Source organism: Pseudorca crassidens, chromosome 7, assembly GCF_039906515.1.
Source record: "Pseudorca crassidens isolate mPseCra1 chromosome 7, mPseCra1.hap1, whole genome shotgun sequence".
NCBI classification, from domain to species: Eukaryota; Metazoa; Chordata; class Mammalia; order Artiodactyla; family Delphinidae; genus Pseudorca; species Pseudorca crassidens.
The window spans coordinates 89,697,832-89,721,317 of NC_090302.1; the positions used below are offsets into that span (position 1 = coordinate 89,697,832).

General features: G+C 41.8%; 2 protein-coding genes across 3 annotated transcripts in view; one reads left to right on the forward strand and one right to left on the reverse strand.

Moving 5' to 3' along the window:
• The window catches only part of IPPK (inositol-pentakisphosphate 2-kinase), a 50,092-nt gene extending 34,600 nt beyond the window's left edge, over positions 1-15,492 (forward strand). For both annotated transcript variants that reach the window (XM_067744936.1, XM_067744937.1), the window contains 2 exons: positions 10,314-10,393; positions 12,778-15,492. In XM_067744936.1, the coding sequence (XP_067601037.1) occupies positions 10,314-10,393; positions 12,778-13,003 (306 nt within the window). In that variant the 3' untranslated portion in view covers positions 13,004-15,492. The remainder of the gene's footprint in view (positions 1-10,313; positions 10,394-12,777) is intronic.
• The window catches only part of CENPP (centromere protein P), a 223,143-nt gene continuing 214,988 nt past the window's right edge, over positions 15,332-23,486 (reverse strand). Inside the window, exons 6-8 of the mRNA XM_067744946.1 lie at positions 17,222-17,301; positions 16,003-16,094; positions 15,332-15,659 (exon numbers count right to left, since the gene is read on the reverse strand). Of these exons, the coding sequence (XP_067601047.1) occupies positions 15,529-15,659; positions 16,003-16,094; positions 17,222-17,301 (303 nt within the window). The 3' untranslated portion in view covers positions 15,332-15,528. The remainder of the gene's footprint in view (positions 15,660-16,002; positions 16,095-17,221; positions 17,302-23,486) is intronic.

Sequence of the window (23,486 nt, forward strand, 5' to 3'; positions counted from 1 at the left end):
CAAATAATTTAATGAAAAATATTCAAGCAGTGAGTATATTGTCCGGGAAGATCCCATAGGCCGCGGAGCGTCTGGGCCTGTGAGCCATGGCCGCTGAGCCTGCGCATCCGGAGCCTGTGCTCTGCAACGGGAGAGGCCACAGCAGTGAGAGGCCTGCGTACCGCAAAAAAAAAAAAAAAAAAATGTGATGTTATTCCTGCACAAGCAATAGGTGTCCACTGTTAACAGTATGTATCTTTTCAGAACTTCACACTAACACTCACACACACACTCACTCATACCATTTGGGGGATTATCCACATTATACGTGTTCTTCACTAGCTTGCATTTAATCTAACATGGCTTGAAGTCTGTCTGTGTTGGAATATAAGGGTCTGCCTCTTTTTTGTTTTAGGGATTTAGGTTCTGTTAGTTGGAATCTGAAGAAGGTGGAAGTGAAGCTGAAGCTGGGGGAGCAGGTTGAGAATATTCCTAGGCTACAGACTATTGAAAGTTCTTTCATGAATACTGTTTATCTAATTGAGCTTTGTACCTCTGATGAAATGAGAGAGGTGCGAATATTGTATTTATTTTGAAGCTCAGGAGACTGCAGCCCAGTGTAATTCTTGCTTTCTGACTATCGTTTAGTATTCTATAATGGGAGTCAGCAAACTTTTTCTATAAAGGGCCAGACACCACAGCTCTCATCCCAATCTAGAAAACTGATACTGGTGCACAATGGCTTGGAATGGGCTGCAAGGGCCCATACGGTGATTGCTGTGGGCAAGGCACAGGAGTCTTATCTGGAAGGTAGAGGAGGGTATATCCAGGGGGTCTGGTTTGGGGTTGACAAAATGTGTTTAGGGCTTCTTTCCAAGTTCTGCTTTTACATGATCTCTGGACCCCTAAACTGATGGTTCTCAGTCCTAGCAGATCCAACACTCTTTTTCTATAGCAAATACTGTAACTCCCCCTTTACTATCTTGAAATGAAATTCATAGATAATATAACCTACCTAAACACATCTTAACTGTAATATAGATTTTTTTTGTTTTTTTTTTTTGTTTTTTTGCGGTACACAGGCCTCTCACTGTTGTGGCCTCTCCCGTTGCGGAGCACGGGCTCCAGACGCGCAGGCTCAGCGGCCATGGCTCACGGGCCCAGCTGCTCCGCGGCATGTGGGATTTTCCCAGACCGGGCACGAACCCGTGTCCCCTGCATCGGCAGGCGGACTCTCAACCACTGCGCCACCAGGGAAGCCCCTGTAATATAGTTTTAACTGTAATATAAATGGGGAGGAAAAAAAAGGCAAGTATTTTGTCATAAAATAACATGTATTTAAATTAAAAAAAAAAAAGGCAGGGGTGGCAGAGAGTAAATGCTTTAGGCTTTGGCCATCTGGTCTCTGTTGTAGCTACTTAGCTCTGCCATCATAGCTCAGAAGCAGCCAGAGACAAATATAGATGAGCATGGCTGCGTTCTAGTAAACCTTTATTTACAAAAACAGGTGGCAGGCTGGATTTTGCCCCTGGCCTGTAGTTTGCTGACTTCTGTTCACTTTTGCTTGTTAGTTTTTATATTCATTTTTTTCTCTGTTGGTTTGGGAGTTAGACATTCTGCTACTGTCATTTTTCTGGTTACTTGTTCAATTTGACCATGCATATTTAAAGACTAAAATTAATAATTTAACCCCCACTCCCACCCCAACACCTGCCACACAGACATATAATATTGGGTTGGCCAAAAAGTTCATCTGGGATACTTTAATTCCAGTTATCGCTCCCAATTTATATGCAGTTATTGTCATATAAGTTTTTGTCATATAACTTTTCTTGGGCGTATACCTAGGAGTGGAGCTGCTGGGTCAAGTGGTAACTTATGTTTAACTTTTTCAGGAACTGCCAGACTGTTTTCCAAAATGGCTGTACCATTTTACATTCCCACCAGCAGTGTACAGGATTCCAGTTTCTCCATATCTTTTACAGAACTTGTTACCTGCCCTCTATTTGTCTTATTGTTTTTTTTTAAAAAAAATCACAATTTACAGTATTATTTTTTACAGGTGTTTGTTTAGATCTACCACGTTTACCCATATCTTTGCTTAACATTCTTATATCTCAGATCTTTCCTCTTTTTCCTATAAAAGTTTTATTGTGATATGTTACATACCATACAATTTACCTGCTTAAAGTATGCAATTTGGTGGTTTTTACTATATTCACAGATATGTGTAAGCAGCATCACAGTCAATTTTAGAACATTTTCATCACCTAAAAAAAATTCTGTACCCTTTAGCCATCATCTCCTTATCTCCTCATCCCCAACAGCCCTAAGCAACTACTAATCTACTTAAAAAAATTAATTTATTTATTTTTGGCTGCATTGGGTCTTTGTTGCTGTGCACGGGCTTTCTCTAGTTGTGGTGAGCGGGGGCTACTCTTTGTTGTGGTGCACAGGCTTCTCATTGCGGTGGCTTCTCTTGCTGCGGATCACGGGCTCTAGGAGCGCAGGTTTCAGTATTTGTGGTGCGTGGGCTCAGTAGTTGTGGCTCACAGGCTCTAGAGCACAGGCTCAGTAGTTGTGGAACACGGGCTTAGTTGCTTTGCAGCATGTGGGATCTTCCTGGACCAGGGCTAGAACCCATGTCCCCTGCATTGGCAGGTGGATTCTTAACCACTGCGCCACCAGGGAAGCCCCCTAATCTAATTTTTATCTCTATAGATTTGCCTATTCCAGATATTGCATATGAATGGAATCATTCAATAGGTGGTCCTTTATGACTGGCTTCTTGCACTTTAGCATAATATTTGCAGGGTTCATGTGTATTGTAGCAGGTATCAATACTTCATTTCTTTTTATGACTGAATAATATTCCATTGTATAGATATACTGTATTTTGTTTATCCATTCATCAGTTTGATGAGCATTTGGGTTGTTTTCACTTTTTGGCTGTTATGAATAATGTTGCTATAAATATGTGTATAAATTCTTCTGTGGACATATTTTTACTTTTCTTGGGCATATACCTAGGAGTGGAGCTCAGGAGCTCAGGAATTTCAGGAACTGCCAGACTGTTTTCCAAATGGCTGTACCATTTTACATTCCCACCAGCAGTGTACAGGTTTCCAGTTTCTCCATATCTTTGACAACACTTGTTACCTGCCCTTTTGTTTTTAGCCATCCTGGTGGGTATGAAATGGTATCTCATTGTGGTTTTGATTTGCATTTCCGTGAAGACTAAGAGCATTTTTTAATGTGCTTATTGCCCATTTGTATATTTTCTTTGGAGAAATACCTATTCAGGTCCTTTGATCACTTTTTAATTATGTTATTTGTTTCATTGTTGAGTTGTAGGGGTTCTGTATATTGTGGATAGTAAGCCCTTAACAGATATATGATTTGCAAATATATTCTGTCTGAGACCTTTTCACTTTTTTGATAATGTTCTTTGTTGTAAAATATTTGCAATTTAAAAACTTTACTTGTTCATTTGAAATATAGTTGATGTACAATATTATGTTAGTTTCAGGTATACTACATAGTGATTTGACATTGCATACATTATGATATGATTACCATGATAAATCTAGTAACCATCTGTCCCCATACACAAAAAAGTTTTTAACTTTGATGAGGTCCAGTTTGTCTGTTTTCTCTTTTGTTGTTTGTGCTTTTGGTGTCATATCTAAGAATTCATTGCTAAATCCAAAGTCATGACTATTTTCCCCTGTTTCTTCAAAGAGTTTTAGCTCTTAAATTTAGTTCTTTGATCCATTTTGAGTTAATTTTTATATATGATTTGAGGTAGAGATCCAAGTTCATTCTTTGTATGTGGATATATAGTTGTCCCAGCACCATTTGTTGAAGAGACTATTTTTTCCCATAAATGTATGGGTTTATTTCTGGATAGTCAATTGTGTGCCATTGATATATATGTCTATACTTAATGCTTGTACCCTGCCTTGATTACTGTTGCTTTTTAGTAAGTTTTGAAATTGTTCTTTTGCAAGATTTTTCTGGCTATTAGGAGCCCCTTGTAATTTCATTATGAATTTTAGAATCAGCTTGCCAAGTGCTACAAGGAAGCCAGCAGAGATTGTGATAGGGATTGTTGTGAATCTGCAGATTGCTTGCATATGGCCATCTTTATAATAGTAAGTCTTCCAGTTCGTTAACATGGGATGCTGTTCCATTTATTCAGATCTTTGTTTTTCTTTCAACAGTCTTTTCAGAGGTACATTTTGTACTTTGTTAAGTTTATCCCTGAGTGTTTTCTTTTTGCTGTTGTAAATGAAGTTGTTTTCTTAATTCCATTTTTAGATTGATCATTGCAAGTGTATAGAAATACAATTTGTTTTTGTATATTGATCTTATAGCTTACAACCTTGCTGAATTTATTAGTTCTAATAGTTTTTTACTGAATTTCTTAGGATTTTCTCTATATAAGATCATTTAGAGACAGTTTTACTTCTTCCTTTCCAGTTTGGTTGCCTTTTATGTCTTTTTCTTGCATAACAGCCCTTGGCTAGAACCTTTAGTGCGATGCTAAATGCAAGAACAGACCTGTCTGATTTGTTTCCGGTCTTATTGGGACAGCATTCAGTCTTTCATCATTATGTGTAATGTTAGCTTTGGGCTTTTCGTAGCTATCCTTTATTGGGTTGAAGAAGTTCCCTTCTTTTCTTAAATTGTTGAATGTTTTTATCATGAAAGGATGTTGGATTTTGTCAGATGTCTTTTCTGCATCGATTGATATTTATTATCATGTGTTTTGTTTTTCTATAGATATGACATATTAATTTATTTTTGGATGTTAAAACCAACCTTGCATTCCTGGGATAAACCTCACTTGGTCTATGATTCTTCTTATATATTGCTGGATTCAATTTGCTATAATATTGTTGAGGCTTTTTGTGTCCATTCTCATAAGAGGTATTGGTCTGTAATACTGGCCTTGTCGAATGAGTTGGGAAGTATTTCAGCCTCTTTTTTTTGGAAAGGTTTGAGAAGGACTGATGGTAATTCTTCTTTAAATATTGATATTTGATAGAATTCACCAGTGAAGCCATCTGGGTCTGGGCTTTTCTTTGTAGGTAGTGTTTTGATACCCAGTTAAGTCTCTTTACTTGGTATAGAAAATTGTGCTATTTCTTCTTGAGTCAGTTTTTGTAGTTTGTACCTTTTTAGGAATTTTTCCATTTTATCTAAGTTGTCTAATTTATTGGCCTACAGTTGTTTACAGTTTTCCTCTTCTTCTTGAAGTATATCTTATAGAAGTTACTTTAGTGAATGTCTTTTGGTAAATTCTCTTTGTATCTGTTTATCTGGATATATTTATATTTTGTCATAGTTTTGAAAGGTAATTTTTTCTAGGTACAAAGAAGAGGTTGATTATTTTTTATTAGCATTTAACCATTTTATGCAACATTATCTGACTGTGGATGTTTCTGCTGAGATGTTTTCTGTCAGTCTAACTGTCCTTCCTCAGGAGGTGATTATTTTCTCTATGGTTGCTTTTAAAGTCTCCTCTTTTTAGATTTGACATTTTAGTGCAATGTGATTAGGTGTGGTGTACTTTTAATTTATTCTGCTTGGTGTATGTTGTGCTTTCTCTATTTGTGGATGTGTCTTTTATTAGTTCTGGAAAATCCTCAACCATTTTCTCTTCACATATTTTCTCTTCTCCATTACCCTATTCTCTTCTTCTGGGACTCTAATTAGATATATATATCAGACCTCATTTTTATCATTTTCTTCAGTTCTACCTTCCCATTCACTGATTCTTTCTTCACCTGTGTCTAATCTGTTCATTCATTTGTTCAATGAGTTTTCCACTTCATTAGTTATATTTTTAATTTCTCTCAAAGTTCCGTGTGGCTCATTTTCATATCTGTTTGGTATTTTTGATAGTTCCTTGTTGCTTGCTCTCTTTTAAATTCCATCTTTTATTTCTTTAAACAATTTATGAATAGTTGTTTTATATTTCTGTATCTAAGTTACAGTAAAATTTTGGAGGTAAAAAATCTCTTGTTATTTTACTGACTCATCCTTGCTGCTTTGTTTGCTTGGGTTTTTAATTATGTATGATTGTGAGCTCATATTTGTTTGATTTTGATCTATGAGAATCTCGGGGACCTAAATAGGGGATGCTTTCCTCCAGAGGAAATATGGATTCTTGACTTAAGGGAGAAGTCTCAGGTTTAGACCCGTACTCCATGGCTTATTCCTAGAAACCATGCCTGCACTGACATTGCCTACAGGGCAGCTTAGCCTTCCAATTGCTCCTTGCTCAAAACTCTAGTTTCAGCTCCTGTGGGAGTGAGTGTGAGAAGAGGGGATTGGGTTGGGGATTTCCTTTACCTTCTGCAAGCCTAGCAGTGCATTAAGTGTTAACAGGGATATCATTGTTTTGTAGGAGGTGCCTTGGAAGTTCTCCATACACCTAAAAGTGTTGTTCTCCTTAATATGGTCATATAATTAATTGTCATTTATTTGGGTGTTATCTTTAATTTGTTACTGTTAAAAATGTTTACATTCACATTTTTGTACTTTAACCCTTGTGCACTTAAGCATATCTTCCAGAGTGATTCTTAGAAGTTAAATTGCTAGATTTATTTTTTATAGATTGTCATATTGTCCTCCTGAAAAGATTTTGCCAATTTATATTCCTTCTTGTAACAGTCGAGGGTCCTGTTTCCCACATGCCCTCTAAATTACTTGATATTTCTAGTATTTAAAAGTTTAACTTTAATTTTCTAAGCTTTTGTTTCATTAACCATTTGTAATGTTGAAATACAGCACATATAGAAAAGTGCACAGAAAGAGGTAAAGCTCGATGATTTGTCATAAAGAAAACCCTTGGAGAACTACCAGTTAGGTCTGAATATGGAACACTGGCAGCTAATTAGAATCCCTGTTGGTTTCCTGTACAGTTATTCCTCTTGCCTTTCTCCCTCAAGTTAACTATTGTATTGACTTACATACCTATAGTTTAGTTGTTTTTGAACTTTATTATTACAGAATCATGCATATATCTCGTGTCTTGTTTTTTTTATGTTCTATATAACATGTATAAGATTTACTCATGTTATTGCATGCATTTCCATATTTTCAGTGCTTTGTAGTGATCTATTTAAATGGATATCACCCATTCTACTGTTGATGGATATTTGAGTTGCTCCCAGTTTTGACCATTATGAATAAAGTTTCTGCAAAACATTCTTGTACAGATCTCTTAGTGTACATGCACACATGTTTCTCTTGGGTATATTCCTAGGAGTGGAATTTCTGGGTCAGAGGTGTGAGCATTGAGCATATTTAGCTTTAGTAGGTACTATGAAATAGTTTTACCTGTTTATATTCCCTACAACAGGCTAGGGTAGTTCAACAGACTAGGGGGTTCCTGTGGCCCCATACCCTCTCTGCCACTGGGTTGTGGGTTTTTTAAATTTTAGCCATTCTAGTGAATGTGTAAGGGTAGCTTATTGTGGTAATGAGATTCAACACCTTTTCATATGTTTATTGGCCATTTATATTTTCTTTTCCATGAGGGACCTATTTAAGTCTCTTGCCCAGTTTTTTGTATGGTTGTCTGTCTTTTTCTTATTAGTTTGAAGGAAATCTTTATGTATTCTGGATAGATGCTCATTGTCAGATATGTGTGCTACAGATATCTTCTTCCACTTGCCGTTTTACTCTCTTAATAAAGTCATTTTCAGAAGGGGAGGTCATAATTTTAAGGTCATTTAATTTACATCTTTTTCCTTCTTTAGCAGTCTTTAAGTTTTATCTACCTTAAAGTCACACAGATATTTTAGAAACTTTGTTTTGCCTTTCACATTTGGTGGGTACCTTCTGCAATTGATTTTTGGTATGGCATGAGGTAAGGTTTTATTTTCATATGCGGTTGTCCTAGAATCATAGGAATTGTCCTGATCACTCTAGAGTCATAATGAATCTTGATACCCAGTAGAGTAAATCCTTCTACTTTCTTCAGGAATGTCTTTCTTTTAATTAATGCCTTGGCTCTTCTTGACCTTTTGCTTATCTGTACAAATCTTAGAATCAACTTGTTCAAAAAAAGAAACAGACTCACAGATAACAGAGAATAAATGAGTGGTTATCACTGGGGAGAGGGATGAGGGAGAGGCAAGATAGGGGTTGGGGATTAAGAGGTACAAATTACTATGTATAAAATAAATAAGCTACAAGGGTATATTGTACAACACAGGGAATATAGCTAATAGTTAATAATAGTTATAAATGGTGTATAACTTTAAAAAGTTGCGACTCACTGTGTTGTACACCTGAAGCTTATATAATATTGTACATCAGTATACCTAAAAAAAAAATTTTTTTTTAAAGAATGAACTTTGTTCAGTTCTACAAGGAAAAGCACAACAGACCTTTTGGGATTTTGATTGATTTGGCATTAAAATGATGACAAGAGTTGACATCCATACAATATTAAGGCTTCCAACATGGGCGTTTTCTTTTTATTAGGTGTTATTTAAAGTCTGATAAAACATTTTATGATTGTCTTTAGAGAGATCTTATATTTTATTAGATATATTCCTAGATATTTGATGGTTTTAGATATAGATGGTATCTATGTGGATATATAGGAATGTAATTGATTTTTCTACTTTGACCTCTTTATCTGTCAACCTTGTTGAAGTCACTTACTAATTCTAACAATCTATAGCTTCTGTTGGATTTTCATTATATATAATATATATATGATTATATACAATCATATTGTTTGTGAATTTGATTTTTTTTCTTTCCGATCCTTATACTTTTCACTTATCTATTTTGTTTTGCCTAACTGCATAGTTAATTTTTGTTCCCACTCTCAAAGAGAAAGTATTTACCATTAAGTAAATTGCTTGCTGTAGGTTTTTTTGGGTGTTGCTTAGTTTATTTTTAAAATAAATAACCACTATCAAATTAAGGAAGCTCCCTTCTATTCCTGATTTGTTAAGAGTTTTTATCAGGAGTGGGTGTTGAGTTTTTCAATGCTTTTTCTGTTTCTGTTGAGAAGATCATGTGACTTTTCTCCTATTTTCTTTTAATGTGATTACAGGTATACCTCAGAGATATTGTGGGTTTGGTTCCAGACCACCACAATAAAGCAAATATCTTAATAAAGCGAGTTACATGAATTTTTTGGTTTCCCAGTGCATATCAAAGTTATGTTTACACTATATTAAGTGCACAATAGTATTATGTCTTAAAAAATGTATATACATTAATTAAAAAATATTTCATTGCTAAAATATGCTGACCATCACCTGAGCCTTCAGCAAGTAATCTTTTTGCTGGCAGAGGGTCTTGCCTCGATGTTCATGGCTAATGACTGATCAGGGTAGTGGTCAGGGTGGTGGCTGCTGGAGGTTGGTGTGGCCATGGCAATTTCTTAAAATAAGATACCAGTGAAGTTTAACACATTGGTTAACTCTTCCTTCCATGAATGATTTATCTGAAGTATGAAATGCTCTTTGAAAGCACTTTACCCACAGCAGAACTTCTTTCAAAATTGGAGTCAGTCCTCTCAAACTCTGCTGCTGCTTTATCAACTAAGTTTACATCATATTCTCAATTCTCTGTCATTACAGCAATCTTAGCAGCATCTTCACTAGTAGATTCCATCTCAAGAAACCACTTTCTTTTTGCTCATCCAGAAGAAGCAAGTCCTCATCCAGTAAAATTTGCTCATAAGATTGCAGCAATTCAGTCACATCTTTGACTTCAGAGTTGAAACACCTGGGTTTGAGTCTAGCCTAGCAGTGCAGAGTGGACAGGTCATTCTATGTCTGTTTCCTTATCCATAAACTGGGACACTAGCAGTGCCTGCCTGTGGGGTTGCTGTGGGGATGAAGTGAGTTAACACACAGTTGGTGATCCCTCTGTTTGCAGTGTCATTCATGGAAGCTGCATGACATTCTAGTGTGCTATGTGATCTGGGGACACTTTGTTGCTCTAAGCAGGGCCTTGGTGTGTGTCTGTATGCCGGTATCTTGAGGTATAGAGTGATATGCTCAGTGCTTTCAGTGTGGCTAGCACATCAATAGCTGACGCCACTTACTGCTTTTTCTTCCAAGGTGGGCTGTGATTGTCTTGCCGAAGACAAGCCCTAGGTCCCAGGTTTTGGAATCAGGGTCCATACACTGCCTGCAGTGAGAGGTCAGAGGGCAGCACTGGCCTCTAATGAGCTCTTTGGGACTGGGTCTTCCTAACCTACCCCCAGGTCTGGGACCAGTTCTTGGACCTCTCCAGTGGGGAACGTTGTGTGTGTGGCAATGCCATGGAGCTGACCTCTCCTTCCCCTGCAGGTTCAGCAGTACCGGGTCGCCATGACTGCGAAAGACTGCTCCATCATGATCGCACTCTCTCCTTGTCTGCAGGATGCAAGGTGAGGCACCTGCTACTGTGTCGTGTGTCCTTGGTCTAGCAGGGTTTTGTGGATTGGCAAGAGAGTTGGTGTCCCTATATTTAGAGAGGCTCTGGCAGGATCATGTTTATTAACAGAGGCCAGTTTCCAAGGCCTACTCGATATCATGGGGATTATTAACTCTTGCTCTTTAGAAGTTTGTAATACAGTCAAAAAGACATTATTGAGAATAATTTTAAAAGCTTGTTCATTCAAGTTTACTATTATTTTCTAAGAAAATATCTCAAGGGCTTGGATACTGTGGTCCAAATTCCTTTCTCTCAAAGAAAACCCCAAGCTACCATCATGGCTCAGAGGCCCAAGAAGCTGTAGGTTCCTGTGGGCCTTATTTTTCCTCCTTTTACCAGGTCCTGATGTGCCGACCTTTATAGTCATTTCAAAGCCTTTAAAACAACATTCCATTGTTCTGCTTCCTCTTTGCAGCATCTTCTCCTGGACATCATTATCCAGTCCCCTCTCTGCCTTTTTTAGGAATTCAGGATGAACCTGATAATCTTCTCTCAGTGATTAGATGGCATCTTCAGCATTGATCTTCAGGGTGCCAAACCCCACACACAGTTTTGCAGAATGTTTCACAATCATCTGATGTGTGTTCCTGGGTCAAGATGATCTCGTCACTGGCTGCCAGCCACCCGTTTTTCCGATGCTTTTGAACTAAACATTCCCAGGAGTCCTGCTTCTTGGCAGGCACAGAATTGTCCACTTTCTGATAGGAAACACAGAGGGACATTTATAGGGCGTAACTGAAATATTTTTAAAAAAAAAGGTTGTTCTATTTAGTTGAAAACTCTCATTATCCCCTAAGAAAATGCCCCCAGTGGTTAGTGACAGGAATCCGTTTGGATTAAGCAGTGTTGTTAGATGAGAGAAAACCACACAGATGTGATTATCTATTGCCCTTCCTGAAGCAAGGATGCAGTCAGGATACAGAAATGTGAGGGGCTGAGGGCCAGGAGTCCTGACACCCTTGACCAGCTGCTCAGCAGAAACCGACATGGTGGGAGAGGAGCGGGGACACGTGTCTAGAAACTTCTGAGCCGTGTGATCACCAGTGTCATCCCCAGGGCAGAGAAGCATTTCAGGTGTCAGGAACCTCAGGCCTGGGCTCACTGGAAGCTTGAGGTCAGCAAACGGTCAGACTCTCCTCAGCAGTGGCTCTTGGGCCGTGCTCCCACCAGCCTCTGCATGATGGACTCCTCTCTTTATTCATGTCATCTTATTGGGTGTTGGTTCTGATGTGATGTGAGGTATCCTATAAAATTGAGGGCCAGATGTTCACTGTCCCAGCCCCGCTGTGTGGAGCTTGGGTTTCAGGCCCTGAGACTGAGACTCAGAAGCAAGACCTTAATTTGTACCCATGTTCTCTGCTGTTCAGGAGGGAGTAGCTAAGACCCCAGCAAATGAGCCAGGGATTCTTTTCCTGTAAATAGTATTTCTGAGCAGGAATTGAGCTAGAGTCTAGGCCTTGATTAGGCTCATTGAATAGGAATGTTTTATCTGCCTTCCCTCTCCCAGGCAGGAGGTTTTGAAATTGGTATTTTGTTTGCTTGTTTTGTTTTTGTAATAATTTTGAAATCTAGAAGAGTAGTACACATGGAGAAACCCGGACTCCTGAGTACTTCTGTCGGGCTAAACTGAGCTCATATAATGTATCTAACCAGTCATCTGGATGTATACTATGTGTCAAGCACTCTGAGAGCTAAGTGATATATGTAGCAATCTTAGTACAAAATTCAGAATTAGCCTGAAAGTGTTTTTTAAGTACAAGTAATTGCTCATATTTCATTATAAGCATACAACTATTACAATATTTAGAAAGACCACAACTAAACCCTAAGAAACAAAACACCAAACACTGCAGATACAATTTGAGAATAAAACGTGAGACTAGATCTCTCTCTCCAAAAGTGAAAAAGTATAAAGGAGCAAGAGTTTCTCACCAGACGCTAAAGGACACGAAAAGAGAAGTCTGTCCTCAACATTTTATCCGTTTGGCTGTTGAATAGCCAGATCTACTTTCCCCATTTTCTTAGGTTTTGTAATACTCGGCTCATGATAAAGTAACTTTCTTAGCATTCGTTTATACTACTGGGATATGGTGAATATCAATCGAGTATTCTACATAATTGCTTTTCCATCTTTCTGCACATTAACTCTCTCTTGTCTGGTGTGCTGGCGGGTATCACAGTAGGTGCCTCTCTTGCAGAAGTTTCTAGCACTAGTACATACAGTTGGCATAGACAGAGATGGAATGCATATTGATGCATAGAATGGGTGCTCTTTGTGGGTTGGGTTGAGAGGATTTGGGAGGTTTGTGTATTCTGAAATTGTTCTTTTGCTTCCAGCTCCGATCAAAGGCCCATTGTCCCTTCATCGAGATCCAGGTTTGCCTTCTCCGTGTCTGTGCTGGATCTTGACCTCAAGCCCTATGAGAGCATTCCTCATCAGTATAAACTGGATGGCAAGATAGTCAACTACTATTTAAAGACTGTACATGCCAAAGACGCCACCGTGATGTCAACTAGGTTCAAGGAAAGCGAAGATTGCACATTAGTTCTCCATAAGGTCTAACTTTTTTCCTGTAGTGGTTTTGAAACTTGAACATAGAATGTGAAGGTTGAATGACAGAGTTTCTGTTGTGTTGGGTGACTTTTGGCTGTGAATGTTTTTGCTTTTCAACCCCTGTTCAGGTGGGACTGCCTCTGGGAGACACAGAATGGAAGAGCACTAGAGACATCTTCCAGGGCAAGGAATGTTGGACGTGAGCCCAGCAGTGTGCTGTGTCCAGGAGGCCCCTCTGGGCAGTTCTCCCTTTCCACGCAGGGCTCACGTCTAATCTCTAAAAAGCCTTATAAGACCCAAGGTTTGGATCTCCTACCACCAGAATCCTAACACAGAAAACTTGAATTGTCACATATACCTTAGAGTTTGGACTTTTAAGAAAACACAGATACTACTGGAACTTTCCCAGCTGAGTTACTTGGTCACTTTTCCAATGCAAGCCATGTGTCAGCACAGGTTTAGTGGTTCCCTGCTGTGGAGAGCAATAAGTTGTTGATATGGACATCAGTTTTGAGCAGTGGACTCAGAGTCCCTGTGGAGATGCCATACCCACCACTCTGCACAGGGTCAGCAGGGAGCGTGGCACTCAGGGCAGGGGTTGACACCACTCATGCGAGCACTGACTTTTTTTTTGTGCTGAATGATTTTATCCTCTTTAACTTCAGGGGAGACAAGGTGTTCTTTCCCACCTGAAATTGCTGCTGTGGGAGCTGGAAGCAGAGCTGCAACTCTGAGCTGCTGTGCCCAGCGTGGGTGTCATGGGGTGGCTGTGCTCCTGCCAGCTCTGGGTTCCTGGCATTTTTGGGTGTTTGGGAAACCTCAGCTACTTCTGCCAGAGCCAGCATCGAGTTTTCCCTCCTTCCCCATACCTGTTCCTCCCTTGGGTTTCACTAAGATGTGTGGTGTTAGTGGCCTTGAGTGGTGCTGGACCACCTCCCCATCGGGGCTGCCCAAAGCCCTGCTTCCGCAAGACTCCTGGCTGGCACTATGAGGGTTCTTGTTGGGGTCACCAAAAGTGTGCCCAGCTGCTATGAAAACTGTTGGGAATCTTGGCTTCAGTTTTTTATTCTATGGTAGGTTGTATAGATTATTTATATCATCATTTTGAGGGACTAATGAAGGCTTATTGTAATATAATATTAGTGAAACCATGGGATTGTATGAAAATACTACACAAAAAATAAGAATATTTTGCTGATTGTAAATTTTTGTGGGGAATTTTGTGATAAATTGAGAATTATGCTTATTAGAATCAAGCCAGCTCTTCCAGAATTTATTCTCCAATTCTGTCCTATCATTTACTTCTTACTACCATTTACCACTTACTACTTAATTTTACACTCAGAGGTTCAAAAACATATTCAAATGACACACATTTCTCATTCATGTGGTGTGTTGGGGTACAGGGGCTTTGGAGATTCCACTCATAGGGATGTGCATGGAGCCGCGTTCTCATGGGCAAGTTGCAGGCTCCAGAGTGTGTGGAAGTAGGCAGCTTCCAGAGTTGTTTTGGCCTGAGGTTCCTTGTTGCTGGCCTGGGGTGAGGATGGTCTTGGCCAGGGTGTGCAGAGGACCCTGAGTGCCTGTGTGCAGAGCTCTGGAACGCCAGCTCCTCAAGGAGGTGGGCTGGGTAGCCTCCTGTTGCCTGTCCTGGCTGGTCTGGACTGTCTGAAAACCATCACCCTCTACTTGGGAGGAAGAGGTGATAGATGAGTGTCCCCTGCTAGGGGGTCTTGACCCAACCCTTTGCTCTTCTCACACTCCACCACGGCCCCTGCTCTGAGGCTTTCATTTGATCGAAACAATGTTTTCACCCATTCTACTTTAAACTGGCAACTCAGGTCAGTGCAGCACTTAGACTCTGGGGGACTTTAATGAAAACACTGTTTCTTCTGTGCAGAGGGACCAGGGGTGCTAAGGTCCTGTGTGAAGGAACAGTGCCGTATTTGCTGTCTTACTGTGTTTTTTATGCTAACCGCTCTACTTTTTTTGTGGAAGACCAAGAAGAGTGAATGTCAGAGGACTTGCTGCTGAGAGGTGCTGCGAAAGCCTCCAAGTGCTGCTTTCCAGAGCCAGGAGGCGAGGAGGGTGGTGTGGCTCCCCAGAGGTTTCTGAGGGATGTCTAAGAGATGAGGCTGCATTGGCAAGCCCTCCAAGAGTCCCTAGGTGGTGGGTGACAGGAGGAGGGCCGACCTTTGAGATGGGCTGGGGCCACCTCTGCCCTCATATTCATACCATGGGGGGCGCACAGTGGCTCCCCACATCCCAAGGTGGGCAGCCACTCCTGTACTTCCTCAGATGTTGAGTTTACTTTTAAAAATACACTATATGTGTCACTTATTTGGTATTTTGAATTTAAATAACTATTTATTTTTTATGTCCTGACAACTTATATATAATGTGCCATAACTGCATAAACATGTTCTAGAGGTAAGGTTTCTAAGTGGAAAAGAGCAAATTTTTATATTCAATAAAATCACATGCCTCCAGGTGCAGCATCTTACTTCTACGTGTAGTTTTTCACTGTTTGGGAACTAGTTGCTTGCCTCTGTGTGAAATGATTTAATCAGACTTTCCAGAGTGGCTTCAATGCCCAGCACGCCCAGTAGGGTTCGGAAGCTGAGAGGAGCAGTTTCTATGACTCCGTTCTTGTCCAGTTCCAGGGCTGTAAAGAAAACAAACTGGGTGAGAAACTTCACCGAGACAATGCCCTCATTCTCTGCTGGCCACACTGAATGGGAAGGCAGGACGACTGAATCATGACCTTGAACAGAGCACTTACCCAAAGGCCTGCGGCAGAGACATTGAGCGCTCAGCCTAGGAGGGCCGTGGGGGAGCAATCCCCCTTGCCTGTGCTTTTTGAGTGATTATGGACAAAAATATTTTGAAAACTGATTTAAAAAGTACATTAATGAAATTTTTGACTTTTGATTCTTGCCATATAAACCCAGATGAAATAAGTAGGTGTCTGTGTTGAGCATAGTGAGAAATCACCAGAACATCCCTACCTTGCAGCGGCACTTTGGTGAGAAGATCCAGCTTTGGCAAAACCTTCCCTTCTTCATCTATTTGTATCCTCCAAACAATTACTAGTTCAAACCTGAAAGAGGTAAGATGCATTGCTAAGTGCTCTTGAAATCAGACTAAACTGTATGCAGCACCTGCCTCTCTCTAGAGGAGAGGATGCCCACCCAGGCAGGAGTGCTGCTGTCCTCCCAACCATCCTGGGAGTTCCTGCCCTTCCCCAAGGCCGTGCTCAGACTCTCCTGATATTAAAGACCCACAGATGAAGAGAGAATATGGCCAGTGAAACATGAAAAGATGTTCAACATCATGAACAAACAGGAAAATGGGAACTAAGACCATAGTAAGATACTGTTTGTACCCACTGCATATTAGCGTGATCATACAAGTGAAGTACAGGATATAGAGCAATAAGAGCTTAAAAATTACTGGTGGGAAACATAAATTGATACACTACTTTGAAAAGAATTTGGCAGTGATAGCTGAATCTGCCCTATGACCCAGGAATTTCACTTCTAGGTATATGCCTAAGAGAAGCTTGTGTACTTGTGTGCCAGAGGACATGAACAGGAATGTTAGAAATAGTGGAAAATGATGAATAACCCAAATGCCCAAGACCTGAAGAATGCAGAAATACATATATTCACCTAATGGAGTGTAAGCACTGAATATGAATGAACTACAGCTACATGCACCATCAGAGGTGAATTTTGGAAATAATGTTGAATAAGGCAAGTTCCAGAAGCTTACATAGCTACAACACCATTTTAAGAAGCAAAACATCTTTAGGCACAGGTCACAGAAGCACATCCTGTCCATGTGCACATAAAGGTGCCCATGGTGGGTGGAGGGAGACCCAGATGAGTTCTCCCCTCACTCAGTGCTTGCTGACTCCCCACATTTCTTGAAATAAGTTGGTGAAAATAGAGCTCCACCCCTCGTGGCCTCCCCTCCTTGGCCTCCTAAGGACCCCAGCAGTGAGACTGGCACCTTTTCCTTACAGACCCCGTCTGTGTTTAGAGTCCCCACATGGTCCCCCTTGTGCTCTCCTGCCATCGGCTGCTTATCTGTTATGACTCCACAGACATATCTCAAGATGTCAGTTAGGTGGTTTACATTTGTTTTCTATTTGTAATCCTCATTTTTAACAGGAAACAACCGTCTGGGTGTTGGGGAGGGACTTGGTGGGGCCTGTGCACTCACCCTGGTCGGCTGGGGTTCCTGATGCCCATGCAGCTGGAGGAGGCCCCCTCTGAAAGGTGCACAGCCTCTGGGTACTTTTCCTGTGGGGAGAAGAAACGGTTAGAGAAATCTGTGGGGCGCAGGGACGCTGTTCCAGGTGACTGAAAAGAAGCAAGAAACCCTTTTCAGGTGTGTCTCGCATTCCCTGAAAGTCTTTAATTTTCAGGTGTGCCATTTTCTCATCCAGGCATCATGGCGTCCTGGCCATGGCCGTCCCCACTCCTGCCTTCTGTGGTCATCAGCACTGCCTGTTCTAGATCTCCACTGACACACAGCCTCCAGGATTCCACACCATCAAGTGCCCAGTGTTAACAGGTTACAGAACTCCATTCTGATTTCACTGGCTTGTCTACCCAGGGCCCCACAGCGTTTGGCCGACCTGCTTCCTTTGTCTGTGTCTTGTGACCTGGACAGCTTGAGGAGGCTGGTCAGGTATGCCGGCCAGCTGACCCACCAAGGTGATGGTGATCCTGATGACTGAAGTGAGGTGCTGTCTGCCAGGTTTCTCATTGTAAAGCAAATGTTTTTCTCTAGAGTGCTAGCATTTGGCCTTAAAAGCCTTTCAAACTGAGGCCTGTGGGCTGGTCCCCACCACAGTGGATGCTTCCACCATCTGTCCTCACACTTGCTGCCGAATGGCCCTAGCCTGCATATTGGTAACTGTGGGCACTTGGCTCCTGCACAGCCCGCACGGGGCCACCTGGACTCTCCCAGTGACCTGTGTGTCTCCCCCAGGCATGGTGTCTGGCTATTCTGGATAATAGGTTTCAGGGAGCGTGCTCTGCTAAAAGGTAGCTTCATGATGAGATCGTGTACCATTTTAGAGTCAAAAGTATCCTCTCTAAAATGGAAATGAAGTCGAATTTCACGAGTTTCTAGGCTTGCAACTCTAAAGTAGGCTTGGCTTTTCCCTCCATGTAATGTAATAGTTCTGGAAATGTCTGCTTCTATTATTTGTAGGGGGCTCTGGGAACCTCTAGTATTAGACTTGACTTGTAGATCGTTAGAATAACAAAGCTTTGCAAGAATCTGAACAGAATGTTCACAACAAATAGAGTAATGAGTGGCCCCATCTTCTCAATTCTTGGAAAAACTTATTTTTGTTTGTTCTTGTGAGAACAGATTGCGGGGTTGGGGTGATATGATAGAGACTAAAAGTAGGCTCCACAGTAAGATTCTAAGTTCCAAAAGGGTCAGCTTTTGAAAGACACATTTTCTTTCCCTCTTCTCACAGCTCCTGCTGTAGAAACGGACACCTGGACTGATGCTGAAATCACATGTAAGCCCGGCCATGTCCCAAATCCAAACCCAAACCCAGCCATCGTGGCTGCCCCAAACCTCATGGAAGGAAAGTGAGGTGCGGCTTCCTCTGAGAAATGTCTGATCTAGCAGCCAGTCAGAGAAACCCCTCCTCCTGCAAGAGAAGGGGCAGGGCTGGAACTGTGGGTGAGCAGAACTTGCCTGCTTCAGAGGATGGGGCCTTCCTGAGGATGCAGGTACTTGATGGGCTGAAGAAAATCAGCTCCTGTCAAATGAGGTCTTGTGGGGACAAAGACGTGTCATAACCTTTAAAGGGCCAGCCACATATCAGTGAGTTTGTTGCCAGCGTGTGAGGCCAGTGTTCTCAGACCCCTGTGTGAGAAAGATGCTGATGGAGCGAGAACACGTCCAAACACCAAGCCATTCTGACCAAAGGCTGGGTTGGGCCTGGTTTAAACTTAGATGATTTCTAATTTCAGCGAAATAGTTTTTATGAGAAAATGTATACCTAAGTTTTTAAAATGGAAAGACTGCTGGGTGATTTTTAAACCTCAGGCTCTTCTAAATTAATAACAGCTGTATGAGGAATGTAAAGGAGAACATGTGAATGTGGCAGTGTAACTTCCAGGCTGAGCTGGAAGCACATGGCCTGGGCCAGTTCCAGCCTGAGGCTCAAGGGCTTGGTCTGCTTCCAAGCAGACCTCACAGCCTCTCTAGGCCTTCTCCTCATGAGCAAAAGGAGGGTTTAGATTAGAAACTTTCTCTAAAAAAAATAAAATTTACTCTCTTTAGTTTTTAAAATAAAAAACCAAAAGTAGAAACACTAACGTTAGGAAGAGATCAGGCATTTAGTATGTGTTTCTGGAGACCTTTTAGGGGCTTGTGTGGAAAGCTCCTTTTTATACAAGTTAATAATATTGCCCTGTTTATCCAGCTTCATTCACTTGTCTGGTGACCTCAAATATTCAAAGCTGACAGGAAGAAAGCAACTAAAGGCTGAAGAGTAGCCCAGAGACGCAACATAAAAAGCACAGTCTAGATACCGTCAACGATAGTTAGAAATACAAAGGGTGGGTCTCGTCCACACGAGACATGTACAGGTGGCTTTGAGGGAGAAGACAGATAAGTTGTGAAATGTGATACAACTCTAAATGCAAAGTGGGCCTGAGGTCATAGCATAAGATCAGCATATTTCAATAGCGATTGAAAGTTTTACATATTACCATATTTGACATTCAGAAAAGCCAACTGAATCACCAAGAAAGGATTAAGATGATGTACTCTGATAAGGCAGCAATCTGGCCAATATATTTTAGAATATTTAACATGAAAAAATAGCTTCACACAAAAAAAGTTGACTGGAAAGTTATCAGCCTGACCTGGAAAGCACCTTAGATACTTCACATGCTGCCACTGGTGAAACTAAGGTCGAGGTCTGGTACATAAAGGGAGCAAATGGGAGGCCTGTGCTTCCCAGTGTTGTTGGGAAGGCTGGGAACAGGCTGCATGGTGCGGGTCCTTTGCACACACTGGGCCTGTCAGCCTTCCATAGGAAGCTTGTTCTAAGCGGTGATTCAAAATGGATGTTTATTTAGCTGCTTGCCATATGCCTGGACTTTTCAGTCAAGAACTCTCCTGGTGTTTATGATAGAAAAAATGGTAGCTGTGAGAAAGTTGCCAATTTGTTATTCATCCCAGTTTTCTATCTGAGATCTACTCTGCTGTTGGAATGGCTGCTGGATGCTGGTCCAAAGGGAAGAGAGTTTTAAACAGAACTTTAGAGAAAACCAGCCTTGTGTTACGGATCAGTCATACCATCCCGCTTCACCCCCCACCCCCACTTAAATGAATGGGAAACCTTGAGTCTTTAGTTTAAATGTACCCCTGAGTGTCCATAGATATACTAATTCATCTTGACTTTAATATTTTCCCAAAGATTATGTCTGTCTGATTCAGTAATTTTTTTCCCTAAATTGAGGTATAATTCACATTAACAAAATTCACTCCTTTAAAGTGTATAATTCAGTGAGTTTTGGTATATTCACAAGATTATGCAACCATCACCAGTTTCTAACTGCAGAACATTTTCAGCCCCTCCTCCCCCGCCCCCGCCCCGTAAAGAATCCCTGTTCCCTTTAGTTACTGTGCTGTTGGGGAGAGGTGGGCATGGGTAGGAAGATGTGGGACTCCCAACACAGGTCAGTCTGTGGAAGTGCCCATGAAGATGGCAGAGGTGGAGGCCAGGTGTGGGGCAGGGAGCACAGGCAAGGCTCAGGGAGGAGGGAGTGGTTGACTATGGGGCTCCCTCTGTGGTGCTGGGACAAAGGTGTTGGTGGGGCCGTGAGGAATTGTGCTGGATTCTGGTGGATGAAGAAGAATCCAGGATGAGGAAGGACACAGACACAGGCTGTTCCACAAGGAGCGCTTGTTGCCAGGAGAAGCAGGGAAACAGTGGAGCTGCCAGTGAGGGATATGAGGTGCTGGAATTGGGTGTGTGCAGATGGGAATGGGTACAAAGGATGATGGCCAATCCTCAAATCATCATGGCATTGGGACAGACTTAGGTGGATGGTGGCAGAGGCAGCTGATAAAGTTAATTTGTAAATCAGGACCCATAAAATGGAAGTTACCCCTGAGGCCTGGCCCACGGCACACATCTAAAGCTAAGTCAGCCTGCATATCTGGACAACACCTAACCCCAATCACAGTCCTCCAATTCAGCTTTAATGAGCTCACTACACCCTAGAAAATGGGATCTCCTAGCCAATCCTGCCTTGTTTTTGTGTGGGCTCTTTAACAAGTCTATAAAACTCCCTTGGGAACAGTGTTCCCCTGCTTGTGAGGCCCTGGACTTCCCCAATTCATGGATGTTTTTCATTTGAATAAAACACATCAAACTTGTTACTAAATTGTATTGCTTTTGTCACTTGACACAGTACACAGACTCCAAGTTGCTGGGTGTAGGAAAAGGAGGGAGAGCCCATCTGCCTGTAGGGCTGGGTTGGGGCATCACCTGTAGCAGCTCTAGGCTGGGGGCCTGTGCAGCTCTGGGAGGGTGTGCGGCCAGAGTCAAGATAGGCATCCACACTGTGCCCCACACCCAAAAATCCTGAGACAACTGTTCCAGTTGTTCCCAACATCAGAAGGCTTAGAAATGCCTACAACATCCGCACTTAGAAGACAATTGTGCTCTTATTTTAAAGATGAAGCTAACAAACGTTAAGTGGTTCCTCTGCCAGTCACAGGTGCAGTTTCTTTTTTTTTTTTAAACATCTTTATTGGAGTATAGTTCCTTTACAATGGTGTGTTAGTTTCTGCTTTATAACAAAGTGAATCACCTATATGTATACATATATCCCCATATCCCCTCCCTCTTGTGTCTCCCTCCCACCCTCCCTATCCCACCCCTCTAGGTGGTCACAAAGCACTGAGCTGATCTCCCTGTGCTATGTAGCTGCTTCCCACTAGCTATTTTACATTTGGTAGTATATATAAGTCCATGCCACTCTCTCACTTTGTCACAGCTTACCCTTCCCCCTCCCTGTGTCCTCAAGTCCATTCTCTCTGTTTGCGTCTTTATTCCTGTCCAGGTGCAGTTTCTTTACACACATTTTACATCTGTATAATCACAGATGTCACATATGATGTTATGGAGTGAACAAGTGTACCATTTTGGGGCCTCTGAGGCCATTCTGCCCGGGTGGGACCCTCTGTTATCTCCCTGCAGGCTCACTCACAACCATTACACCCACAGTCAGTCGTCCGTTTCTAGAGCGAGCAGTAGATAAGATACCCATCACCCCTGGACACTCAGTGGGCATTTCCCGAAATGGGGCCATCTTCCTGCTTTACCAAAACATAACATTCCAACCAGAAAATTTCAGATGTCCCCAGCTCCCCTCTGTTCCCATCATAGCCCCTGCCCCCACCCCCAATCTCCAGTCGGTCCCTGCTTCAAGTCTTGGCGGTTTGGAGAGTGAGACCTCTTGGGCTGCAGATGGGCCTCAGCCCAGGTCTGACGTCGCCTCATGATGCTACATCAGGAGTGCCACAGAAATGCTGCTGTGCTTTTGGGGTGACCCAAAAGTCACCCTTTTCCCTCTGTAACTGGTATTTTCCAAGGGGACATCATGAGACCAGGCCACTGTCTGGCTCCTCAGTCAGATGTCCACTCACCAGCCTGGGCCTGCTGCTGCCTCACAGCTGAGTCAACCACATGAGCGTTGCCAAAGGGCGACAGTCTGTCTCCATCATTCCTTCCACATTGACGAGAAGATTTCCACCAGAAGAACGAGCTTTTACTTCTCCCTTATTTATTTATTTTGTATCAGTATTGACCCTAATTTATTCAACAGGTATCAGTGTTTCTCCAAGGAGCTAAGACCTGGGCTTATTGCTCCTGGGGCTTCAGTGCATCCAGGCCCTCTCAGGGGAAAGAGCTTGGTAAGACAGGTTGGTGTGACACACGCACACACCATAGCCCCTTCAGAATCCTTCTGCACATGCATATTAACAAGCAGGCGATCACCCCAACACCTCAGTCCACCCCTCAGAATTCTCTAGCCTTCTTTCTTCTGTGGCTCTAAAATCACTCTATTCCTAGGAAGGAATAAAGTTTACACGGATAATCCTTCTACAACTTCCCTGTTTAGAATGGAAAGGGGAAGGTTAGACAAGCAAAATCAGTCATATATACAGCCAAGAAACATACACCATGCAATCAATCTGAAGGCAAGTGTACCCTTAAAAGATCAACCCCATTAAGATTACTAGACAGTAAGCATCACTTCAGGTGGGGATACATGTCCAAACAGTAGTTCTGTTTTTAAGATTGTTTATTTCATTCTAAGCTAATTGGGTAGCAATTGTATGCTTTTAAATGTAGTCTGTTCCCTCCTAGATTGATAATTAAAAAGGCAAGCCAAGTTGGTTTCTTTTAAAATAGTCAGAAATGATAATTAAGAAG